The sequence below is a fragment of the Heptranchias perlo genome, chromosome 19, assembly GCF_035084215.1.
Source record: "Heptranchias perlo isolate sHepPer1 chromosome 19, sHepPer1.hap1, whole genome shotgun sequence".
Taxonomy (NCBI): Eukaryota; Metazoa; Chordata; class Chondrichthyes; order Hexanchiformes; family Hexanchidae; genus Heptranchias; species Heptranchias perlo.
In genome coordinates this window covers 25,845,148-25,870,037 of record NC_090343.1, presented here as the reverse complement: position 1 = coordinate 25,870,037, position 24,890 = coordinate 25,845,148, and the positions used below count along the sequence as shown (strand labels likewise).

The 24,890-nt window shown below is 38.8% G+C and overlaps 1 protein-coding gene across 2 annotated transcripts in view; it reads right to left on the bottom strand.

The window, feature by feature from the left end:
* prex1 (phosphatidylinositol-3,4,5-trisphosphate-dependent Rac exchange factor 1) overlaps positions 1 to 24,890 on the bottom strand; it is a 185,561-nt gene that overhangs the window by 88,584 nt on the left and 72,087 nt on the right. For both annotated transcript variants that reach the window (XR_010966380.1, XM_068000534.1), the window contains exons 6-12: positions 23,646 to 23,807; positions 21,495 to 21,628; positions 19,172 to 19,287; positions 16,732 to 16,881; positions 5,972 to 6,119; positions 4,130 to 4,230; positions 69 to 172 (exon numbers count right to left, since the gene is read on the bottom strand). Coding sequence is in view for 1 of the 2 variants with exons in the window: in XM_068000534.1 (XP_067856635.1) it covers positions 69 to 172; positions 4,130 to 4,230; positions 5,972 to 6,119; positions 16,732 to 16,881; positions 19,172 to 19,287; positions 21,495 to 21,628; positions 23,646 to 23,807 (915 nt within the window). In the remaining variant the exon portion in view is untranslated. The remainder of the gene's footprint in view (positions 1 to 68; positions 173 to 4,129; positions 4,231 to 5,971; positions 6,120 to 16,731; positions 16,882 to 19,171; positions 19,288 to 21,494; positions 21,629 to 23,645; positions 23,808 to 24,890) is intronic.

Genomic DNA, 24,890 nt, shown 5'->3' with positions numbered 1-24,890 from the left:
ACGTGAGTGCCACAGGCTGAGAAATCCCATTTAAGCAAAAACTATCTATAGCAACAGAAGATCAGTACCTTAGACATGATATCTTCCAGCTCGCTTCTGGGTTTATAGGTCCCATCATCGTATCGAAACCGGTAGAGTACCAACTCATTTTTGAAATGGTGCTTATCAGAAACTGAAACATAAAAATGTCCACAAGAGAAACCAAGGTTAGGGTTACATAATTATCTTGTCACTTGCCCATCATTCCCAAAATAACTTTCAACCTAACCACTTAAAAATGTAATACTGCTGTATTATCACTAAACTTGATAATTTAAACAGCTACAAATGCTCCCATTTTCTAGATTACATTTCTGTGAGTTCTAAGTGAGAAAATGTGTCTCATACATCCTGCTTTTCTTCGCCTCCCATCCCTATTAAAACTGTGCCTTGCTGATAAGAACCATGTCATTCAGCAAAATTTGTTTTGTTTGTTTCTTAAAAAGAAACTTCTTTTGACAAACATGTGGGAAGGTATTTATTAAAGGAAATGGTACAATTTCAATTAAATTTAGGAACAGTTACCTTGACTTGAGGTTTTAGTCTCTGATATTTATTATTAAAAAAAAGTCATAACATTCATCAACCTAGCTCGTCTTCCCCACCTCAATGCCATTTTTGGGCTGCATATTGTGAAGGTATTAAACCAACTTTACATTTTCTGGAAAGGGGATCAGACTACATGTGTGCCCACTTTCAAAATGGTGGTACAGGTAAGGTTGCATTTATATAGCGCCTTTGACATAGTCAAACGTCTCAAGGTGCTTCACAAGAGCGTTAGCAAACAAAATTTGACAAGCCACGCAAGGAGATATTAGGACAGGTGCTTGGTCAAAGAGGTAGGTTTTAAGGAGCGTCTCAAAGGGAAAGAAAGGTAGAGAGGTTTAGTGAGGGAATTCCAGAGCTTAGGGCCTAGGCAGCTGATCACTCCACTATTGGCAGCCGTGCTATGAAAATTGAGGATGCGCAAGAGGCCAGAATTGGAGGAGTGCAGAGATTTCATAGGGTTGTAGGGCTGATGGATGTTACAGAGATAGGGAGGGGCGAGGCCATGGAGGGATACAATTAAAATGGATAGCTTTAAATTTAGCAGATTGGTGCTATCATCTCCAAAATCAATACTTCCACTCCAGCCATTCTATTATGGGGTAATGTCATAAAAAGTTGCTCCATTATATATGGTGTAATGTCATAGTGTAAAGACATTCTTCTGCAAGCCAGAAGAGGCAAGTTCAGTTCAAATGAATAAACAGCAATTGCATACAAGAGGATGCTCTCCAAGTTTAGAATACAACATGCAGGTGAAAAGCTTTATCTCTCTCTTCTATCCAATAGTGCAATTGTCTAAATTTTGCTAATTAAAAGTAAAGCAACAAAAGCAATTAATATTTTTTAATCACCAGTGATTTGATATGGTTGTGGCAGAGATACTTCAGGTCAAGCCAAGCCCAAATTAAATGGGTCTGCCTTAGCTTCGATAACCGAAACACTCAAATTAAGTAGCTAGCATACATGCTGCACTGAAACATGCGCAACTAGATACAAACACAGGTACGGAATAGCATGTAGTAATTTCACTGAGGCTGTTTTCCCCAACTGCGGACACTTTGAACAAGAAAAGGAATTCTAGAAAATAATTAGGAATTCAATTCCTTCATTTAAGTCGATTCTTCAAGTATATTACTTTCCAGTTTCTTTTGGTTCCATTATTTCCTTCTGGGTCATGGTATCCAGGTCTAATTTAATTACTACACTTCCTTCCACTACTGCTCCTTCCTCAGTTTTAATGCCAAGCTATCATTTTTTTTGTTTTGCCCAAGAATTTCCATTAATAATCCATCTCAATCACCTGTTAACATTTTGTGGTCCTCCCTATTGCTGCAATAATCCAAAATCTGAGCCAGGCGAGGCTGTCGTACTCTAGGACATTATTGAGTCAGCCAGGGCTATAGATGGGACCTGGAGAGGTAAATCTATCACGGGAATAAGAGATTCTTCCCATTCAACTCTAGATTACTCTGCAAGCCAATATCCCATCTGGTAAGGTGGTCCCAGCTGGCCAAACAGTGCACTGTTCCATTAAGTTGTGTGATTTTAGCTGGTTGAACTCCAGCAGTCCTCTTGTGCACGTTTGGCGATCCCTAGGAACAGGCTCGCAAGAGTCAAGTACTCTGGGTTGAAGTGGAGTATGTCCCTCCAGGGAGAGTGTGTGCCCTCCACATCAGAGAAACAGCAACTTTATTTAAATAGATTTCTCAGTAGCTTAGCTTGGAGACTCAAGCATGATGATGGTTTTGGCACATGGCAAATGTTGGCTTCCAAAATAAAAAATTCTGTGTGCATTTTCTCACCATTCCCTTCACTCTTTTCATGGACCATCACAGCCATGTGATATCTGGGTGGAGTATCAGAACTCCTCCATGTTAAGAGCATAGAAACATTTGGTCCAAAAGTCAATCAAATAGTACAAAACCAGGAGAATGGCAGAACTTGTTTAATTGGCAGCAATGGATTTTTTCTAGAACAGTTGTGATTTTCTTAATAAATTTCAAGCCAATTTGTGTCAACCCCTAAAAAAACATTCAACTTGAACTCTGCCATTCAACAGGGTGGGAACAACTTATAAAAGTTACTCATGGAATCAGAAAATGTTAGAGCTTGAAACAGGCCATTGAGCGCACCTAATCTGTGGCAGTGTTTTACTCCTCAGCCAACTAGGATAATCCATCTTCCTGCTCACTTCCTAGACTCTAATACTCTTCAGATAACTAACTATTTCTTTTTATAAAAATGAACAATTTCAACAGTAGTTTTAGGCTGACAATTCTACATTCGAATCAGGTGCACGGACACCTTTTCTAAGATCCCCTTATAATTCCTAACTTTGCGCCTTGCCGTAACTTTTCATACTCTTGAAAACCTCCATCAGGTCACTCTTTAACCTTTTCAGCCTGAAATTTGCATTTTCTGTATCAAACACTGGTGCCCCACAGAACTTAACAAAATGTGTTGGATAATTGTGTTATTTCAAAATGTCAATTAGAAAAACACTGATTTTTTTTTTGGTAGCTGCTGTTCAGGTTAGTGACCATTGAACTACTACTTCAACAATTAAATTGTAAACTGAATGTTTAAAGTTAAGCTGACAGAGCAAGACATTCCAAAAATTATACATGTGATGACAGATCATGACTGTCAACAAGAGGACGTTAGGAAATCAATATGGATCCTCAACATTTCTCCATTAATCAATACCACCAAGAACAATTTAATTAGTCATTCAACAACAACTTGCATTTATATAGCACCTTTAACATAGAAAAACATCCCAAGACACTTCATGCTGCTGCTTGAGGGATATTACTGTGCACAAAATGGCTGCCATGTTTTCCTAAATGAGCACTTGGAGTAGTTTGAGAGAAGTGAAGAAACACTATATAGGTGCAAGTGCAATTCTTAGGTGTTATTCAGTAGCTGTAGTTAATATTATTAGATAGTTACTGAAGTCAATGGAAAGTAAAATTGGGTGGGATGTAAAATAGGCAACCAATCTGATCCAGTCAATATCCCGCCAAGCGGGTTAGGTTAAAATTACAAGACTGAGAGACACTGAGATGTGGGACACTGCCTTATTTGCATTTGTCAACGTGTATTGGGGAGGGAGGGAGGGGAGCAGGAAAAAGGAGTTAAATGAATTTCCCAGATATACACTATACAAGACATTGTACTATGCTGAGGTACTCACAAATAGTACTATGCACAGCTCTGCATTATGAGGAGATAATAGCCAGATAAAGACTGAGTAACACACTGCGCTATGGTGAGTTAATTGGTCAAGAAAAGCGTTCCGCTTTCTGATGAAAAACACAACTTATATGCATTTTATAACAACTCATGAGTGAATCCGACAACTGGAGGTAATAAGCTTCCCCTTTAAGTGAAGCTGTGTTCACTGATTGCCAGCAAATTTATCCAGTTGATTTGAGACAGATCATTTCAAGGCACATCATGACAGCTGCCTGTGACCTAGAAAAAAAAGCACAGCCTCCCTTTGCAATGCATTTTAAAAGTTGGGCACGGATGTACTCACCATGATGAATGATGCCATTCTCAAGCAATGCTTGACCCAGGTTCACTCCTTCCTCAGCTTTACTGATCTCTCCTATTTCCATCAGCCAGGAAACAAACTCACTAGAAACAAAATATTAAACAAGAATTTCACTTAGCAATTAATTATCTCCAGTGTTTGAATGGTACAAATACTCTTATTAGCACATATACAGTTTATATACAATATAAAGCTTCACTTTGAATGTTGATAGGTAATCTAATTCAAATCGGCACAGAAAAAAGCAATTTGCAGAAGTTTCAAGGTATTAATTACAAAGCCGTTTTTAAATGAGGACTTCACCTAAAAACACTCAAAAGTCTATCATTTTAATTGGATAATTTGAATAAAAAAATCAAATTTATAGCTGTAGAACATTTTTTTTTAAAGCTGCTTGCTCATTTGAGAGCTAGTTGTCATCTAAAGTACATAAATCCAAGAGTTCCTTTGGCAAAATTCATAAGCTCTGACAAGTGCCTAATTCTTAAACAGTTGAAGCTTCTTTTATGTTGAATTTGGTCCATAGCCAGGTGGCAGTTTTTTCAAAAGCCAGAAACAAGAGGCAAATTTCAGATTTCATTCATTCAAATGTCACCTTTCCACACACAACAGCTAGTACCTCTCATGTTGAATGCAAATAAACCCAAATTACATGAATATAAATATTCCACAATTTTGACTGTCATATTTAATGGTTAATGAAATATCCTTTCAGCATTTCAATCTAATTACTCAATTGCACCAATCTGAGGCACTTAGACAAAAACCAAACAAATCTATACAGTGGTTATACATAGGATAATGTCACTGATGTAATGAGGTCACAGACTATCAGATATTAGGTGAATATCGAAACCAGATGACATTTTCATTATTGGAGGGTTTTTTTTTAAAAAGTACTGCATTTGGAGGGAAAAGGGGAGGCTGTATTTTCATATAGCTGAAAGCCTGTACTTGCATTTTCATCTGCCTACTTCTTTAAGAAACCTTAATTTGGATCAAGATGCAGGAGCAATATCTACTTCAATCCTTATTAAAAATTCACATTAGCACCATTGATCATTTTACTCTTTCATACAAATGGTCTCCTGTAAAATTCAAGATAAATTATTTCACAAATGTTTAGTAATATTTTACAATTAGCAGCAGTAAAAAGCATCACAGAAATTATCTGATGATCCATTTAAGGTTCTTACAACATATAACTTAGATCATTGTTGACGCAGTCCCAAGTGCATTTTCCGCTCGTGCAATAGACAACTGTAACTCGCTATCTACTGTGATTATACACTAGGAATCTTTCAAACGTTCAATTCAATGTCATTGGCAAAATAACCTATATGCAACATGTACTTTATGGAGCAAATACAGAAGACAAATTACCACACTCAGCAGATGCATGCAATTTCTATACAGCAGGTTGTGTTTACTATGGAATGCTGTTTATCATTCCATCAATTTCCTGATAACTTATAATTGAATGTAGTATGACCTGGATAAATATACCATTAACTAAGGTAACACACAAGCTGTGTGTGCAGTAACATTAAAAAAAGTGTTTATAAACATGTGTTCACTGTAATTTTTAAGTTAGTGTAATGGAAAATATGTGGCTTTGCTGCACCATGCAATCTGCATTCAGCGCCCAGTTAAGACAAAAATAATTAATTGCTGTAGCCTAACAAATAGTGGATAGTAATGTCTTTGCAATTAGGGCCCATCAAGTTATATCAGATTTGGCAAACCAAAATGAAGTCCACAGGAAATCAAGTATATAGTCTTTCAAGTTGCATGAATAGGACATGAAAATTGATGCTGCCTTACTTGCCAAAAAAGCACTTCGGGACAATAGACAGCTTTCTCCTCCTGTCCTTTATAAGATTTCCCTTCTTGCTCATCATCATGTGATAGAGCTTCTCTCCCTTCTCAGAGATCATGACATATGCATCACGCTCCATGCCCAACTTCAGACCTAGAAATCAAAGGTTAGAGAACATCACACGACCAATTCATAGAACATTCTTGGCAATGAATTATTTCGCTCCATGTGTTGCTTAAAAATGCTAATCAAATCAAGTGTTCAATTCTACATTCTAATGCCATTGCATACAAATGAGCTTTATTTTCTCTAAAAATTACAGCTTTTAAGTGCATTTTTTGTAATCAAGGCATGTCAATACTGAACAGAACATTCAGTCTCACTAAGCAGTCATGGGTTAGGTAAAAGCACAAGTTAGATGTCAGGTAAAGTTCCCTCCACAGCTTCAACGATGTGCCAACACCAACCTCCAAACAACAAACTGCAGTATACTCATGCCAATTATACTTCAAAGGTCCTACTGCAGTCCCGAACTTGTGGCTTATAAACAACATGTTCAGGCAGTTCCCCTTCATCATTAAGCATCCCAAGGCATGCAATGCAAAGGCTTCCTCTATAGCTCTACATGAGATACAGGATCAAACAGTGATGGGTTTATGGCAAAAAAAATGGAAGGGCAGGTGGAGAGAGAAGTCAGGCTCACAGTTGAAATTCCTCACCAGGACCTGGATTTAGCATTTGGTGATGAGTAAGCTTGGTACGTGGCACTGTACTTGAATGACCAAAGTGGCAGACATAAAGCTAACTACCCTGTGTAGATCCTTTCATCATGCTGAAAGTACATGTCCATCATGAAAACGAAGGAAACAGCTGCCGGAAGGCTTTACCTGCAGGCCAAGTATGAAGATGCACTCTTATAACTGGGGCTCAGTGCCTACTCCGATTACAACGCAAGTTGCTAAAGCTCCACACTTTCAATAGGTGCAGTCACCATTTACGTATGCATGCTGTGATCAGGAAGATGGTGGCAATGCGCTTATACAATTTGTGATGAGCTGTGCTACTTACCAGGGTGCTCGTGATATTGGTGGTACCTGCTCTAGACCTAGGGAGGCCTTAAACTCACATTTTCCAATTGTCCGTAACTAGTGACTACCCATGGCTGGGGGGGGGGGGTAGCGAAAAGGGGCATTGCAAGTGGGGCCATTTGTGGGATTGAGATGGCTCAAAGAAGACACGAGCAGTGAAACCAAGTCAACCTTCTGTGGCAGACTCCAATCTGATGCCTGAGCCAGGCAGGTTCACAGTTCTCTAACAACGATTCATATTTGACACACCGGCCTGGCTCAAGAACGGAACTTCAAGGGACAGACCCATCTCTGTAAGTTGCATTTCTTCCCACTGAACAAGCTAGTGCCCTAACACCACCACAACAACTTGCATTTATATAGCATCTTTAACATAGTTAAGTGTCTCAAGGTGCTTCACAGGAGCATAATCAGACAAAAACAATTGTTAACAAGCCAAAGGAGGAGACATTAGGATAGGTGACCAAAAGCTTGAATTTAGATAAGTGGGGTTTGCCCCTATAGGGAGAATGTGTGTACTCCCTATCAGGCAAACAGAAGCTCCTTTGTCAATTTCTCAGCAGCTTGACTTGGACACTTAAATATAGTCATGGGTTTTCTCATGTGTCAGGCATCCAGCTGCCCAAAAAAAACCACCCCAAAACTAACAACATTAGGAATCTAACCTGATATAAAGTATAGCAGAGTAAAATCACATCACACCTTCCTATAGTAAAAGAAATGTTATGTACAGCTCATTTGAAAGTTGATTGTGAAACAGTGGAAAAATAATTTGACATCAATCTCAGTCTATTTGCACATGGGAAATTTAAATTTAAGCCATAGTAAAGCTGAAAGAAATCTAGAAAAAGAATTCTAAAAGTTGACAATTTGATAAAATGTTCATGTATAAATCCTCCCAATCTGTTTTGCCAGGGAAGGCTCGTTTCAAATCTGAATTTTAAAAGCAAATGAAAAGACAACCAAATGTTAAAACCATAGCCCATTCGTTCAGCACAACTAAAATTCAAATGAAAAACATCGCCAACATATTTTATGTAGAGGCAGTTCGACTTCTCAAATGAATTTCTACCTTTAGCTGAGATTTGATCAAGTATATGATGTGTGCTGAGCACTATAAATAATTTCTCCCCCCATATCCCCTGCTGATGCAATTTCAAAGGCATTGGCAGCCCTTCAATACTTGATTCTTAATGCCCATTTTTCACATTAAGGCTGGACTGTAGGTAATCACAGGGGCATCAATCAGACCGAATTTTGTCGTCACCTGACTTTCCAACATGCCCACTTCCGACACTGAACAGCCAAGAGCAAGAATCCTGGCTGATTTTTTTTTTCCTCTAGTCCAATGGAATGGAGCCAATTGTAATGCCCCAAATGTTGCCCTGACGACATCCAAGGTGCACTGTAACCACTATGTAAAACAGTGCTGGAATTCAGAGGTCCCAGTATTTAGGACATTCAGTACAACAAATAGAAATGCCAGTATTTGAGCAATATGGGCACAGGGAGAAATGGGCTCAAAAATCCACTGAAATGTGATATTAATTTGGAGAGGGAGGAGGACAAATAAACAAAATGCAACAAATCACAAGAGTGCATCAAATTTCATCCGCCATTCTGCTGTATTAAATTCCTTAATGATATAAAAACTATCCCTTTTTAAAAAAAAACCCAGTGACAGGAATCTCCCTTTTCAAGTGGGCTCCATTATAGAACTAATATTCCACATCAATTTCTTAGAAAATATATGATGCTCAGTGGTGCCAGCAATGGATACAAGTTTGTACTTTGGGCACACTATTCTCCACTCAAAGTTATGGGTAACAGCCACATTCAAGGAAGCTAGAGTTCATTTCAGTAAAAGCTTATTATTGAACCAAACTTGATGAAAAGATTCATTCATTTCTTGTCTCGTCAATACATGTCATGTGGGGAGGATACAGAATATAACAATTTTTATTGGGTTTAAGGAGGAAGTTTATTACTGACCCCAATGGCTTCAAATAGTTTAATGCATAGTTAGAACTTCATGTGCAGTTTTTGCAAATCCCAGGTTTTTATAATTTTTCCTTCACTGACACTTAGTCACCTCTGTAACCTGATTTTCAATCTCAGTGCAACAAAGTCAGCTGCAGGCTGAGGTTTTTAAAACATATGCAAGTAGGTACACAATAAATTTGGATGGTACTGAAAGTCCCATTTTATTAATTAAAAATTCTCATCATGTGCAGATGTGTTTCTAATCAGGGACAGAATTGAGTCCACAAAAATTAAAACCACATTTTAATCCTTGTTCTCATTCTCCTCCTTCACACCCCTAATCTTGAAGGCTCAACTGTTTCGATGTCCTCTTTCAACAAATTAGCAGGGGTGTCTGATCCACAGGTTTCCTCAAACCTTTAAATACTATAGCACAGTTAACCACATGTGGTTATTTTGGGATAACACAGCAGCTTAGCCAGTTTTCCCTCATTCTAAGACTGCATTGTACACTTGTGTATGACGCACAGGCTCACAACCCAAGCAAGAGAAAATCAAATTTGCTCAATGAGGTGCTAAATTGAAAGGCCGTGATTCAACATTAGGCCACTGACTGCAATGAAAATCTCCAAAGATTAGACCTGCCAGACAGTGGATCCGTAATGTTATGCACTCCTTTAGGTCTCCCATAGCCTCTGCTTAGGAGTCAACTCCTGACTGTAAAACAATCCTGTATTGATACCTATTCCACAAGCACTAATTTGCAAAGTGAATTCCACTTCCAAATATCATCGAGTTCTGGTCAAACCCCCTGACATGACATAGCAGACCACATGAACTTCAATTAAACCCGTGACTAAAGGTAGGTACTAAGCAATTGTTCAGTGCAAAATTATTTACAAATTTTCAAAAATCAATTATGGCCTAGAAGCCATTTAGACAGAATACACCAGTGCAGGTATGGTGGTTTGCACTATCACTCATCTGATAAAGTTCTTTGTTCAGAAAGTTCAGAGGGGTCTGTGAAGGTAAATTACAACCAATACTTCCTACTTCAGCATTTTTCAACTCAATTTTAAGTAAGTATAGAAGGGATGCTGTCTGATTTACAAAACACATTGATCACAAACTTAAATGTTTTGGCAAGAGGCATCATCTCTTCACAAGCAGAGATCCAAAAAGTGAACTAATCACAATTGACAGAGGAGGAGCAATAGATAAAGTATTTGAAATTTATAAAGCAATCTTGTTGCATATAATGGAATTAGAAACAAAAAAGCAATAGTTCACTGCATTCCCTCATCTTACCCCCTTGCACAATGGAGTCCATGCTTGAATCACAAAGTACATATCAAATGTAAAGGATAGCCATTGATTTATCTTTCTCTGATAACTTGGGAAAATCAATGATTAGCCCTTGTAGAGAGGAAAACAACATAAATGTTAAGGTTTCCTGAAATCTGACAGAAAAATTCACAACATGCCAACACAGCAGATGCTGTAACTCAGAGGGTTGAGTGCCACACATGCACATGGCTGAAACTGACAGGCCCAAGAAAAGGAAAAGTATGGCTGAATCCTGAGCCAAAACCTAACTGTGGGTCTCTGTTTCGCCAACCACTGGACAGCTCGGGTCACCCTCCATATACCAGCCAGATCCAGGACCCTGATATTTGAACCAGGCCCACTCTTCTCGACCAAGACCTGGGTCCTGAACCAAATAGACCACCACCATTCATTCTAAACCAGATCTCTGACCACGAGAGATCCGATTTCTCCCAAAGCAACAACCACCCCTACTGCCTCGCTTCTCTTTCCCAGTGGCAATCCTACCCAGTTCATACGCTGGGAATTAACCTCTCTAACCAGCTCACTCTCCCATTATCCTCTGTCCTCACTTTGAATCCCGAGGCAGGTATTTCCCTCCAGACATTTGAACAAGGCCCTCTCATCCACAATCTAATTTTGGATCAACATTCTGGGTTGACATCTTGAGTGAAACCTGGCTCACGGACAGACCGCATCCTTGACTCTACAACTAAATGCTTCAGCCAGAATTTTCTCCAATTGAATTTTGAGAAAACTGAAGCCATCCCATTACCCTCCCCCAACTGCTCATTCAGGCTGAACCAGACAGTGTGCAACTCAATGTTCTGTTAAACAAAGCTGAGCTCCAAATCTCATATCCTAGCCATCTCCAAGATAGCTTATTTCTACAACACTGCCCACCTCTGCCCCTTAACCACACCACCACCGAATCCCTCAAAGCTTTTGCTGACCTTCTAACTTCTTCAAAAGCCATACTTCCCAGCTCTGTCCTACACAAACTCTGCCACCTGCATCGTATCCCACACTGTCATTAGCATTTTGTATCCATCCTTGCCAACTTCCACAGGCTTCCTGTCCCCTAACTCAGAATCTTCATCCTTGCTTACAAATCCCTGCCTGCCCACACCCCATCCTATCTCTGCCAGAACTCACGCAGAAAGGAATGACCATTTCAGTACCAGAGTGCTGTTGGTGCCTGTTGAACTGTTCCCCAGCATTGATTTATCTTCAAGGGAGGGGCAAGGGAGAGAAAAAATAAACGTCCAGCCCTTTATCCCAGCACGTTCCCTTCAGCCCTCTGATTCTGACCCTGTATCAGTAGCAGAGCCTTCAGCTGTAAAAACCTATGCTTTAGAACTCCTTCCCTAACCTTTGCCTTTCTACTGCTCTTCTGTCCTTTAAAAGCCTTCTCAAAATCTATCTTCTCAACACTGCTTTTGGTCATCTCTCCCATGTCTTGTACTACCACTCAGCATCCTCACTGCCCTACATGTAGCACCTTCGTTACATTAAAGGTGTTATAGAATCATGGAATGATACAGCACAGAAAGAGGCCATTCAGCCCATCATGCCTGTGCCAACTCTTTGGAAGAGCTATCCAATTAGTCCCACTCACCTACTCTTTCCCAATAGCCCTGCAAATTTCCCCCTTCAAGTATTTACCCAATTCCCTTTTGAAAGTTATTATTGAATCTGCTTCCACCACCCTTTCAGGCAGTGCATTTTAGATCTTAACTCGTTGCGTATAACATTTTTTCCTCATGTCGCCTCTGGTTCTTTTGCCAATTACCTTATATCTGTGTCCTCTGTGAAATTTCATCTGCCATGTGTCTGCCCATTTCACCAGTCTGTCTATGTCCTCTTGTAGTCCGTTACTATCCTCCTCACTGTTTACTACATTTCCAGGTTTCGTGTCATCTGCAAACTTTAAAATTATGCCCTCTATACCCAAGTCCAGGTCATTAATATATATCAAAGAGAGCAGTGGTCCCAACACCAACCCCTGGGGGACACCACTGCACACTCCTCTCCAGTTTGAAAAACAACCACTCACCACGCCACTCTGCTTTCTGTCACCTAGCTAATTATGTTTCCACGCAGCCACTGCCCCTTTAACAAGTATATTATATGGTACTTTATCAAACATCTTTTGAAAGTCCATATGCACATCAATCGCACTACCCTTATCAACCTTCTCTGTTACGTCAAAGAACTCAATCAAGTTAGTCAAACACAATTTGCCTTTAACAAATCCGTGCTGGCTTTCATTTATGAACCTATATTTTTCCAAATACCAATTAATTTTGTCCTGGATTATTGTCTCCAAATGTTTCCTCATCACCGACTTTAGGCTGACTGGCCTGTAGTTGCTGGGGTTTATCCCTCTTCCCTTTTTGAGCAGGGGTGTAACAAGCTAGCTACTGTTGGTACACATTCAATAACATGATGCATGAACTTGTCATTGCAGAGCTTATTCTAGTTGGACTGCATAAACCTTCAACACACACACACTAGTCATACAGTTCATGAGTACATTCTTGACTATAACAACTATTGCATTTCAAATGTTTACAGATGCAAAAATAAAGCACAAAGCAATGAAGAAAATTCAACTCCATTTTCAAAATCAACCATGTTTCGTACTTCACTCAAACAGAAACCTGGTGCAAGTTCTGGACTATGTGAGGTATTGCTGACAAATCCAGCATGCACTGCATTTTACCCTCTCTGCTTCCAAGCTAACTTCTATGCAAATAGTTGCCCAGTGAAAAATGGTCTCAGGTGGGGCACAGTACTTCAAACACTTCAACTCATTTTGCAAGATAATATTTCCAAACTGAGGTTATTTTAAGTTGGGAGGCCAATTTTTGATCTAATCATTTATTGCATGTGGTTTATCTGTCTGTCTGTTGCCAGAATGACATGGAAGTGGTATTCGTTGGAGAGCCCCTTCAGTTTAACATGCTGTATATGTCGTTTCACAGAACCAGCTACTCTAAAACTAGATAGTATGTGAAAAGCCTCAATAGCTTCAAACTTTGCCAATTTGTATAATAATCTTCTGAATTCCTAACTGCTTACGCAAATTTGTGATTTGAAGACAATGGAAAAAAAAGTTCACATAATAAATGCATCGACATCTCCAAGCGTTTCCAATCAATTTTACAGATCTGCAGTCCATTAGGCTTCACCTGATAGAACTTTCCTGAAGAAAGGAACCAAAAATAATTTGTATAAACCTAATATAAAAGGTGTACTGTATGCTTGAAAACTAAAATGCAAAGCAAATGTTAAGTGAGACTGTATAGGTTCTGACAGGTCTTATCGCCCATCCGTCGCCAGAATGACATGGAAGTGGTATTCGTTGGAGAGCCCCTTCAGTTTAACATGCAGTAAATGTCATTTCGCAGAACCAGCTATTCTAAAACTAGTTAGTATGTAAAAAGCCTCAATAGCTTCTAAGCTACATTTGCTTCCTCAATCTCCCCCGCCCCATTTATCCCTCAACAAACACAAGAGATGATTTGGTCATTTATCTTATTGCTGTTTGTGGGACATTGCTGTGCACAACTTGGCTGCCTACATAACAGTGACCAGTGACCATACTTCAAAAATAATTAATTGGCTGCCAAGTAATTTTGGATATCCTATGGACATGAAACGCACTATATAAATACAAGTTCTTTCTGTCAACAAAAAAGCCAATGTCAACAAAATAAAGGGGAATTTTAACAAATTGCTGAGAAAACTAGAAATATTCCCACAAGTAAAGGGGATGCAGCAAAAGCTAGAGTTTCTTGGATAAGCAGAGAAATTCATATTAATCGGATACTTAAAAAACAATCAAAAGGCAAATCAAGAGTATAAGAAGTATAGAAGCGAAGCAAAAAAGATTAGATGGCTAAGAGTATATGACAGAAGACTGGCAGGTAACAACAGGAAATAGTAAATGATTTTATAAGCACATATAACAATAAAGAATAAGACCAATAAGAGATGAAGTCTTCCTATGGAGGTTGAAAGAATAGCTGAGACACTGAATTAAATAGAATTTTTCACAAGAGTGTGGTGGTGGGAATGAAAGAGTACAAGAGGAAGAGATGGAGCAATTAAGAAAGAAGAGAAAACTTGCATTTATGTAGCACCTTTCACAACCACAGAACGTCCCAAAGCGCTTCACAGCCAATGAACTACTTTTGATGTGTGGTCAGCATTTCAATGTCAAGAAACACAGTTGGCAATTTGCATACAGCAAGGTCCAACAAACAGCCATGAGCCAAATGACCAAATCATTTGTTTTTTGTAGCATTGGTATTGGGATAACTATTGACAAAGAAGTAGTACTGAATAAATTGGTGGAAATCAAAGTGGAAAAGGCACTAGGCCCTGGTGATACGCATCCTAGAATGCTGAGGCAAGTCAGATAAGAAATAGCAGAGGCTCTGACCACAATCTTTTAAATATCCTTAGACATGGCAGTCATGCCAGAGGATTGCAGGGTTGCCAATGTAACACCTCTGATCAAAAAGCACAAAAAAGGGGATAAACCAGGTGAGCATAGACCTGTCACCCCAACATTGGCAGTGGGTAAGATCCTATTTGTATTGGCTTAAACTAATACTCACCTAGAAAGACACTGAAGAAATAACAGAACAAATTGATAAAGGAAATCCAGTAGCTGTTGTGCATTTAGATTTTTAAAAGATATTTGAAAAGGTGCCACATAGGTGGCTTAAATGATAAAATGAAAGCAAATTGAATTAAAAGGTATAGGCAGCATGAATAAAAAGTCAGTTAAAGGTCAGAAGACAGTAGTGGTTGATGGATGTTTACCATACAGGGGGATGTGAAGGAGTCATTAGAACAACTGCTGCTTTTAATAAAATCTATATTTATTTTTTTTAAATCTTGCATAGAGAATGCACTTCCTGACCACAAAACCTTACTTGCCAACATCCTATTGGCAGGATTCTTAAGTCAGACCTTCATCAATATTTCATATTATAAATGCCTATGCCAACATTTCCCATGGAATTTTCCAATGTCAACTATCATGTTTGTCAGCTGCAACATTGGTGGTGCTGTCTCCCATCATCAGCTCCGTCACCACCTTCAATGTCCCAGGTTCTAATGCTGCACCATACAAAGCACAAGGTAGACACCATCTGCTCTGCTCCAGGGTGAACTTTTCCCATGTCAGAAATTTGTTGTAAATTTTCCAATTAAATGTCTTTTGGTAGCTGGGAATTCAGTTGATGATGGCACTCTCCATTCTTCCCTCAAAAGCTTTTAAAAACCCTAATTTTGCCTGTTGCCAACAAGGTAATCATGGCGGCTGCTGCTTGAAAAGAAAACAGCAAGATTGGAAGATGTGTCCTGATTATATCTGGAAAATTTGTAGAAAGTTTGGTGTTCTGAGATTATGTTGGCCCAAGATATTTCAATCCTGACAGGGCCATTTAAAGGGGTAATGGCTGGGCATCATTGTGCACGAACAGGTATGACTAGTACCATTGTGCAGTGGTTTTATGTCTGAGAAAGTTGCAAATCCTGTAGTGTAGGTTATGATGAGGACTGAAGTGAGGATGGGGACGAGAGACGGAAAACACAGGAGATCCCATATATAGTTGGACCAACAACGGCTTCTACCACAGTAGTTCTATTGCTGAACTGGAAGTATATTCTAAGATAAAAGCACCAAGTTCAAAGAACTGTACGAACGTATACAAGTCTGAAAGACATAGGGGTGATTTTAAGCCCAAGAACAGGTGGGTTAGGGGAGGGTGGGAGTTGAAAATAGTTGGTTTTTTTGGGGTCCCAACCGCAACATTTTCGGACTTTGCATTCCCAGTGGGAAGCCTGTACTTTTACGTGCCGACATTAAACCCTGAAATAAAGCCGGGTTGCGGTTGCGACCCAAAAAACAACTAGTTTCAACTCCCAGCCGCCCCCAACCCACCGTTCTTTGGGTTTAAAATCACCCCCACGGTCTCTGCTATTTGTTAAGTCTCTGGCCTTCTACACATTCATCAAAATAATTATAATCTTGTCATCAAACCTTTGAAAACATTGAGACATAACTCTGTAAAACAGTATTTGAAAGCTATTTAATTAATAAATATAGCTTTAACATCAACATGCTTGGAAACATTTCCATTTAATACAAAAATGTCAACAGAAGACCCTTAAGCAAACATCTAGAACCAACCTTTAAATAAGCACCTTGAAATTTAACTGACTTAATACTTACAAGAAAATAATTAATGTATGCATTTATCAATAATTTATAATAAGCTCATGTAGAGGGGTAAGATTGATGATTAAGCTCTTCTGTAAAAGATCAATAAAGATTACAAATTACTCACTCTCTCTCTGCTCCCGTTCCTTAAGGATTGCATCCAACCACTTCTGTTTCTCTTCAGCAGTTTTGGCCATTAAGACAAACCATTTGTTTTTGGCTGTATTGTGGATCTTCCAACCATTTGTCACAGTATAGCCATTGCTATGGTAATCAGCTGCAAACAGTAGAGAGACCTGATTAAGCAACATTAGAATCTACCCATGAAGTGTAAAATTTATCAATGCAGACACACTTCAAGTAGGGCTTTTGCTGCCCATATGCCAGATTTCTGGTGGTACCGCAGTAGACAGTTATGCCAGGTCCCCACCATTTTTCTGATTTTCTGCCAGAAGTGACAGCAGATATCACAAGCACTCTTTCACTTCTGGGCAAAAATATTATAAGAATGCAATAATAATGGTGCAACGTCATACATTACACTTACTGCTATGGATGTTAGTTGGATTCCAGCACTGCCAGGGACAGTGCAGAACATTCATTAGGGAGCCCAAGCCATTGAGTGCCATCGATTGCAGGTGCACACTCCCCATCTTCGGTAGATTTTGCCAGTGTTCTCAGCACCAATTTTCTGCTCTGTTGCCCCTCCCCCAACCCCACCCTCCACGGGCGGCTTCCCAGCACAGGCAGAAACAACTCCAAGAGCCCAGCAACAAAGATCGCCAAGTTCAGCAACAGGTCACTAAGGCACGTGGAAAACCCACCCCAGCACCTTTCTGGCGCATGTGCCCATTGAAACAGAAAAATCTAATCTTTCATCTCTTCAGTTACAACAGGTCTCACATAGTTGCAGGGTTAACAGGCTCAGTAATGAAGTTAGCTACAGTAATCAAATTAGTTTGTTACTGGACCAGGTAAACAATCTGAATTGGCCCATTTGGCAACTGAATTAGGAAGGAAAAGAAAAAGATAATAAATTCCACTGTAAATTCTGACAGATTACCCAACATGAAATTAGTCACCATTTCATAAGCAAGATTAATCCTGATGAATTACATTGTGGTGAACCTCAACTGTCGCTGAAATAACCCAGTATAGAACTGCTTTTGAATGGATTCTCTGATTCACAATCTCCAAATAGCATTTAAAGATGAGTACTGGAGTATCCAGATCACAAAGTTAAAATGGTCAATCCACAAAAATGGATGGAAAACGCGAGGTGCTTGGCTTTCATCTGAGTCTTAAGCTACCAAGCTCAGAGTCTGCTGTTTGCACTGACCACAGCTGCTAAAGGGATAAGAAACAGGCCCATGGCAAAAGATTCATTTCATGTTGTTGTTACAGGAACACATCAGGTTCCCAGTTCTACATACTGAAAAGAGATTGTGGTAGCATAGTTATCATTACAGAATAGACAGTCTTTTAAAGATTTCAAATAGGAAGCTCAATACCTCAGCAATGAATGCATTAATAATGCATTAAGACTTTTTGTTTCTTGCTCCTTTGAGGAAATACTTTTAAAAATGTGATACAAAATAATTTGTATCAGTTTAGCAGTAAATTTATCATGACAAACAAGATTTAAAACCACAGTTTATTTAATTGAATAGCAGTGCATGTTCTGAGAACTCAAGTGAGAACATGCCAGGAAAATGATTGCAAGTTAGGCCTTGAAACTTCATACAGCTGACTACAATTTCAATTTATTTGTTCATCTTTCTGCAATAAGTAGGAAGAGTAGGAACTAGATGAAAACAAAACAAAAGAATCTTTAATCGATTGTCAACAGTTGTAATTAAATTTGGGAGGTAGGGCATTGTTTTTCAAGCAGTACAAAGAAAGCCACATGAACAATGAGCTATACCGTGCTGAAGAAATCCCTCGCCTCCCCTACTTTGGAGCACCATTCTTTAATTATAGAATCTGTACTTAATCAACCTTCAGTTTCTCTGCTGGAACAAGTGCTGGCTGGAAAAACGTAACCTCACTGAGCACATGAAAACCAACTCATTTTATTCACAGTTACTGAGTCAACTGCTCCAGCTTATAACCTGAAGATTGAAAAGTAAACCTAAAGCTTGTTTTTCCATAGCATTGTCAGCGACCTTATGTAAAACAGGAGTAGAAAGGAATTTCACCAACTGCATCTCTTTTCTTAATCATAGTGTGAAGTAAAGGTTTATGATCAATAAGGTGATAAATTTTACTGCTGGGAAATGATGCACTGTTTCAAGTTGTTGCACCCAATGTCAGCATCAAGCCCCTGTTGGATGTGCACATGTGTGGGCATCAAGCGAGACGAGCATTGGGTAGGATCTGCAGCCCTCTGCAGTCGAATAGCCTGCCACCGAGGTTATTTGTTCAAGGTTCATATATTATAGTGGCCACTTGGGCAAGGTACCAATGGGCAAGTGGCATCCATGGAAATATATTCCAGCAAACAATCATCGTCTTCAGGAGATCGGAGAGAGGACAATAGAACAGCAAATTGGCAAGAAAAATAATACCTGTTCCATCTTCAACATTCTCTACTTCCATCACCTCGGTGTTGATTCTTCCGCGGAAAATGTACTGGGCCCCATTCATAGACTTGGTGCGCTTGATTGGCTTCTTGCCAGCAACCCTGGAAAGACAGGAAATAAGCATTTCTAATTCAGAATAAATTCCAAAGCTTAATCATCAGGCTTAAAAATAAATTGAAGAAAAACATCTTCACACAAAGGGTTGCAAGAACATGGATGTGCTTTCCAGAAGGCCCAAGTCAATTGAGATGTTTAAAAAGGGAGATGAACACTTACTTGGGAAGTAAGAGTATTAAGAGATATGGAGAGAAGTCAGGCAATTAGAATTTGCGAGACAGAGCTGCCTTAGGAAGAATGGGCCAACTGGCCTGCTTCTGTTCCTATTTTTCAAATTGGCCTGAAGTTTACAACAAATTGAGCAATTGAAAATTAGTACTTTCAAACCATAAGGGGAGATTAAAGCCCATCATTTTACTGCTAACACAACGTCTTGGTTGGTATTGAACTGATAAACAATCTGTCTCTTGTCTCCATTAAGGTCATCAGATTCAGCACCAAATAGTTTAAAACAAAATAGATTTCTTACTGCTAGGCATCACTTATCCAACTACAGTACTTATTCTGGAATTTGATAAAAGAAAATCACCTGCTCTCACATACCTACATATTAAAAATCTTGAGTAGATTTGCACATCCTGCCCACAAACCTTACTTTGTCAGGATTTTTTTTTGTCATGCTTCTGTGCCAACATTTACCATTGTAAAATTACGATGTCAACATTTCCTATTCAAATTCAGTGTGTCAGCATGCACAATGTAGTTGCAAGCTCTGGCCACTAGGTGGTTCTATTGAGCAAGTTGATCCAGTTTCTCAACTACTTTGCACTTTGTATGTATAATTTTTTAAAAATTCATAAAATGACCGTGGGCATTGCTGCGAGCAATTTACTAGTACTTCATAAAGAATGTAGAGAGTATGAATGAATAGGAAGCTTTCTAATGAGTCATGTACACCAAGATTCCTTCAGACAACAAAGCCTTTTGCTGGGAATGATCAGCTGATCTTGAATAGATTTGAAACCAAATGCCACATCAGCACTGCAGAAAATGTAGGGAAGTTACTACTTTTCATTTCCAAGTTGTTCTGTAAATGTTGAGGCAGCTCGAAACCATCGGTTTCCTTCCTCCTGCTGTGATTCACTGTGATGTCACCAATTACAAAAGCACAAGACCGCTTTTCAATAGATAAGGACATCAGTTCACCACAACACTAATCATGCACTTCATGGCCATCAATCTCCCAGCTGACGAGACACACTTCTCCCGAAATCAGCATTCCCAGATTGGAAGGGCACATAGTAAGAACATGCTGCTTATATAGCAGGAAGTGCTCTCTCATGTTGATGACCATAGGTCACCGAATTTCTTACTTTCGAATAAGATGGTGGATGCTCCAGGTAGTGAAGTCCACAATGCACCGTTGGGTTTGCTGTGAATCAAATGCCTGGGCTGATACACATACAATGTCCCTGCAATAAGATAGCTGGCAGTATACCGATTCTGCTGATTGGTTGATCTTTTTTCTACTGGACTCTTGGTTTCGATAGATCTCAAATATAGCGTTCATAATCTCAACATTATCCATTCAAATGAAATATGCGACTCAGTCCTGATCAATTTATAATCCACTTGAAAGCTCTTTTTGTGAGGAGGCTAAAGCTTAAATCTGACAGGATCAGTCATGTCCTGCAGAAGTGCCCTTCCAATTAAATGAGCTGATTTCAAGGCAACGTTACCAGAGGCTTTGGAGATATGCCAGGCCAGACTGGTGTCACCTACCAAGTCTATGAACGAACACAAAATGTACAAAGATAGCAGTTGGAACATTTTTACTGAAGTTATAAACAAACTTCTCTCACTTACTCACCTGAAACAGAAATCTGGTTATAAAAAAATGGCAGAAAGGTAATTCAAGTACATGTATTCTTTCTACTGTCTTTCAAGATGTTAATTTACACTGGGAAAACTAAGTACATCACAAATTGGCAAATGATTCCCCAAAAGCTAATTTCAGAAGAAACACGTGGAGCAACAAGCATTAGCTTGAATCAAACTAAGCTCAAAGTTTTCAGAACAAATACCACAGGAGGACAAACAAATAATATGGTTTTGCTACTTGACTGAATGCAATAGAAATCATACATATGACGATACAACTCTAACAGCGTTCATTTCATTAAGAGGCTGCAAGCCAGCAATTTCTGCAGTTCTTTAGGATGCCATTAGACAGATCCAAGTCATGACTTACCTGGACTTCCTTTTACAGTACACCAGCAAGTTATCAAACAAAAAGAACACTCGTTCCTGAATATTTCCAGCTGAGATCTTCAACAACGGTCCTTGCTGCAGCAGCTCAGTGCATATATCTGTCAAATTTGAACCCTGGCAAAAAACAAATATTGGAAACATTCTACATTTTGTATACTCTGATTTTAACCTCACACTAGCTTGTGTACTTATCCAAAGTACAAGAAATATCAATGAAATATACACAACAAAAAAAACTGCAAGCAGTAAAATTGTCTCATTACAGGCTACATTTTTAATTTCTTGAATTAATGGCCACTCAAAATGGCTTTTAATGGCAGATGAGGAAGTACACAGCTGAATTTTCTCAACCACATCTCAGCTGAACACCAAATTGCATGCTTTATATTTAGAAGATAGGGAAGACAGAAGCAAAGTTGCAAGATTTGTAAAAGCCTCAATTTTCCCCACCAAGTAAAACCTGCACATATTAAGAGTAACTGCAGAACAAAATTTACATTATAACTTTAAATTCTGAAGCAATAAGCATATTCCGTTCTGTTCTGACTTGTATCCTGCAATGCCTCTGGAGAGAATAAGGATAAGCAGAAAGCCTGGGCTATATTGTATACTATAGTTATATAAAAGAGCCAAAGTTACTGGCCCATATGGTATACCATAGTTAAATATGAAAGCCATTAGCAGTGACCCACATTGTATACCATAGTTATGTATGCGAACCATAAACAAACAGTGAGCCATGTGGTACCTCCTGCAGTTTAATTATGTCAAAAATAATTTGTTTTATATCCTTTGTTAATAACTACAAACACCGTTTATGATTTGTTAACCTCCAATATTAAAAATATATGAAACCTCAAGCTAACCGTAGCATGAATTCCACAAAAAGTTTCCTCGTCAGTGAAGTGGTGAAAGCTCATATCAGCCTGCACTTAATCTTCGATTGATGAAAATTAGTACAACTCATTCAGAACTTTTTCCTTGCTTTGCTTTAGCATTATTCCTCTTCAGAAACGCACTCTAAATATGTTTAGACATTTTGCAATGAGATAAACTTCTTCAATTATTGGGGATGGGGAAAGAGGGGAAGAGAACATTCAATCCACCAGCTCAGACGATATATGATAGGAAATTTCAACATTCAGAAAGGTTGCAATTTTGCTCATGTTTGATATTACTATTTTTGGGGAAGTGAGGGGCTGGTAGGTTATGATTAATATGAATAAATTGAAGAGACTGATATCTCTCCGTTAAAGTAATAAAATAAAGCAGTGCTGCCACTAGTTGCTGTGTGTCTGATCTGCCTCACAAAATGTTCAGCAGGACATTTTGCTTCCCAGCATTCAGTCAAGACAACAGTGAAGGCACTTCCTTCAGTCAAAAGGTTGCATCATCTTTGCAGCTGCTACTGATGCAAAGCACTAGCTAAAACAGCAACGGTCTTCACTTCTTCAACAAAGGAACATTCACAACAGAATTGATATCACATTAGAAATGACCGTCATACAAGAATGACAAGTGTTGCTGCATTTTACAGTACACGGTTTTGTTATTTTAAGCTGCCACATGAATAAGATTAATAGCACTTATTGGCCCATCATTCTGCACTGTATCTGGAGCATTTTAAGGACTGAGTGCTGTTGACAAGGTAGATAGTAATATGCACCTAGAATTACATAATTTCACTGAACAAAGTGTTTGAATTGGCAAGATCATGGTTAAATTTGTTATCTAATCAATTTTTTATACTATAGATATAAATAATGTTAGACCAATGTTAAATCGTGCATTTGTTTAGTGCAACAGCAAGGACTGGATATATAAGGAGGATTCCACCACCAAATGCTATGGACAAAGAACCGTCTGTTCAGTCAACCTAATTATAACATTTTAATCTGATGCACCTGTGCAGAACAACTTCTAATGGGTAAAAAAGTCAATGGAACCCATTATTACCAAAAAAGGGATTTCCCTAAACTGCATTTTGGATATGGATTTACAAAATGGAAAAATCAAGGATTTCTTCCATCACATCAGAATAAGGACTTCGAAAATGGACCATTGAACATTTCAAATGAAGTCAGTTAACAAGGAAATGCTCGTCACTTCCTCAGAGTCTTTCTAATCATACCTCCCATCCTTCAATGTACGACTGTAAGTGTTCCAAGGCTTCCAGTTTCTCCATCTGCCTCTTTGTTTCATTAATATTTGTGCACACAGTTTTCATTGCTTGCAAGGCCTTCTCTACTGCTGAGTTATCGCCGTGCTTTTTGGGGGTGCGTTTTAGCAATTCCTGCAAAAATAAATAGAAACTACATTTCTCAAACTTCAATGCCACCTCAGAGAACCAAATACTTAAACATAGGATTTAAACGGGACTGAAATGTCACTATAACCCGTCCAACAAAAATGGCATATCTGTTTCGATAACCAATTTTTAAAATTAAAAAAGCATTAAAATTCACGAACAAATTCCACGGCATGGATCATGGACAATCTTTTTTTTTTGAAATAGTCTCTTCTTGCAAGTGTCTCTTTGCTTGTCTTCATCTAATTTTTCATCTCATTTCCTCTGCCTTTGTTCATCTTCCAGTCTTTGTTTTTCTAATGTATTTTTAACATGTTGTAAGCTTTATTTGCAGGAGTATATAGTGCGGTAATTTAGTCACCGACAAGGTCGGTCACAAAGAAAACCGATCAGAAATGACATTTTAGAATGGTTCCGAGATCTAATTGGTGATATGGTTCTGGAATGCAACTGGTTGAAGGGCTCGTCATTTCTGGTTCTGCATCTTAATGGAGGACTCTGATCCAACACTGCAGTCATACAGATCTCTTAATACGAAGAATATATCTCATTCGCCATTTCGGTCATGTCGTTGGTCAGGAAAATATGAACTGTTCCTTAGTGAAGATGATATTTTCCAGTTACAAAATGCAATCGAGAGAGATTTGAACTCAAAACAAATGATAATCTATGAGAAGCAGCAGGATTTTATAATTATTCTCGACATATTATTGGCCCCTTTCTTAAGGCTAACCACTCGGCAGTTTTGAGACATTGTTTATGTGAATATTGTGAACAGTATTCTTCCTCCACAGTGGTATATAGGAAGTACAGAACCAGAAACAGACTGCAGTCTATATGTCCAAATCTAATACCCCTCAATCACCCACACCCTCAAACATCTATCCAATTCTCGTTCAAAATTTTCCACTCAATCAGCCTCTAGAGACATTGCATTCATCACTTTCTGCATGAAGTAGTTAAATCAAAATGGACGATGCACCTTCCTTCTTTTAAGTTTAAGCCCCTTGTTCTAGGGTTTGTGGCAATCCGATTACTGCGGTTCAATTTATCGATTCCTTTAAGAAT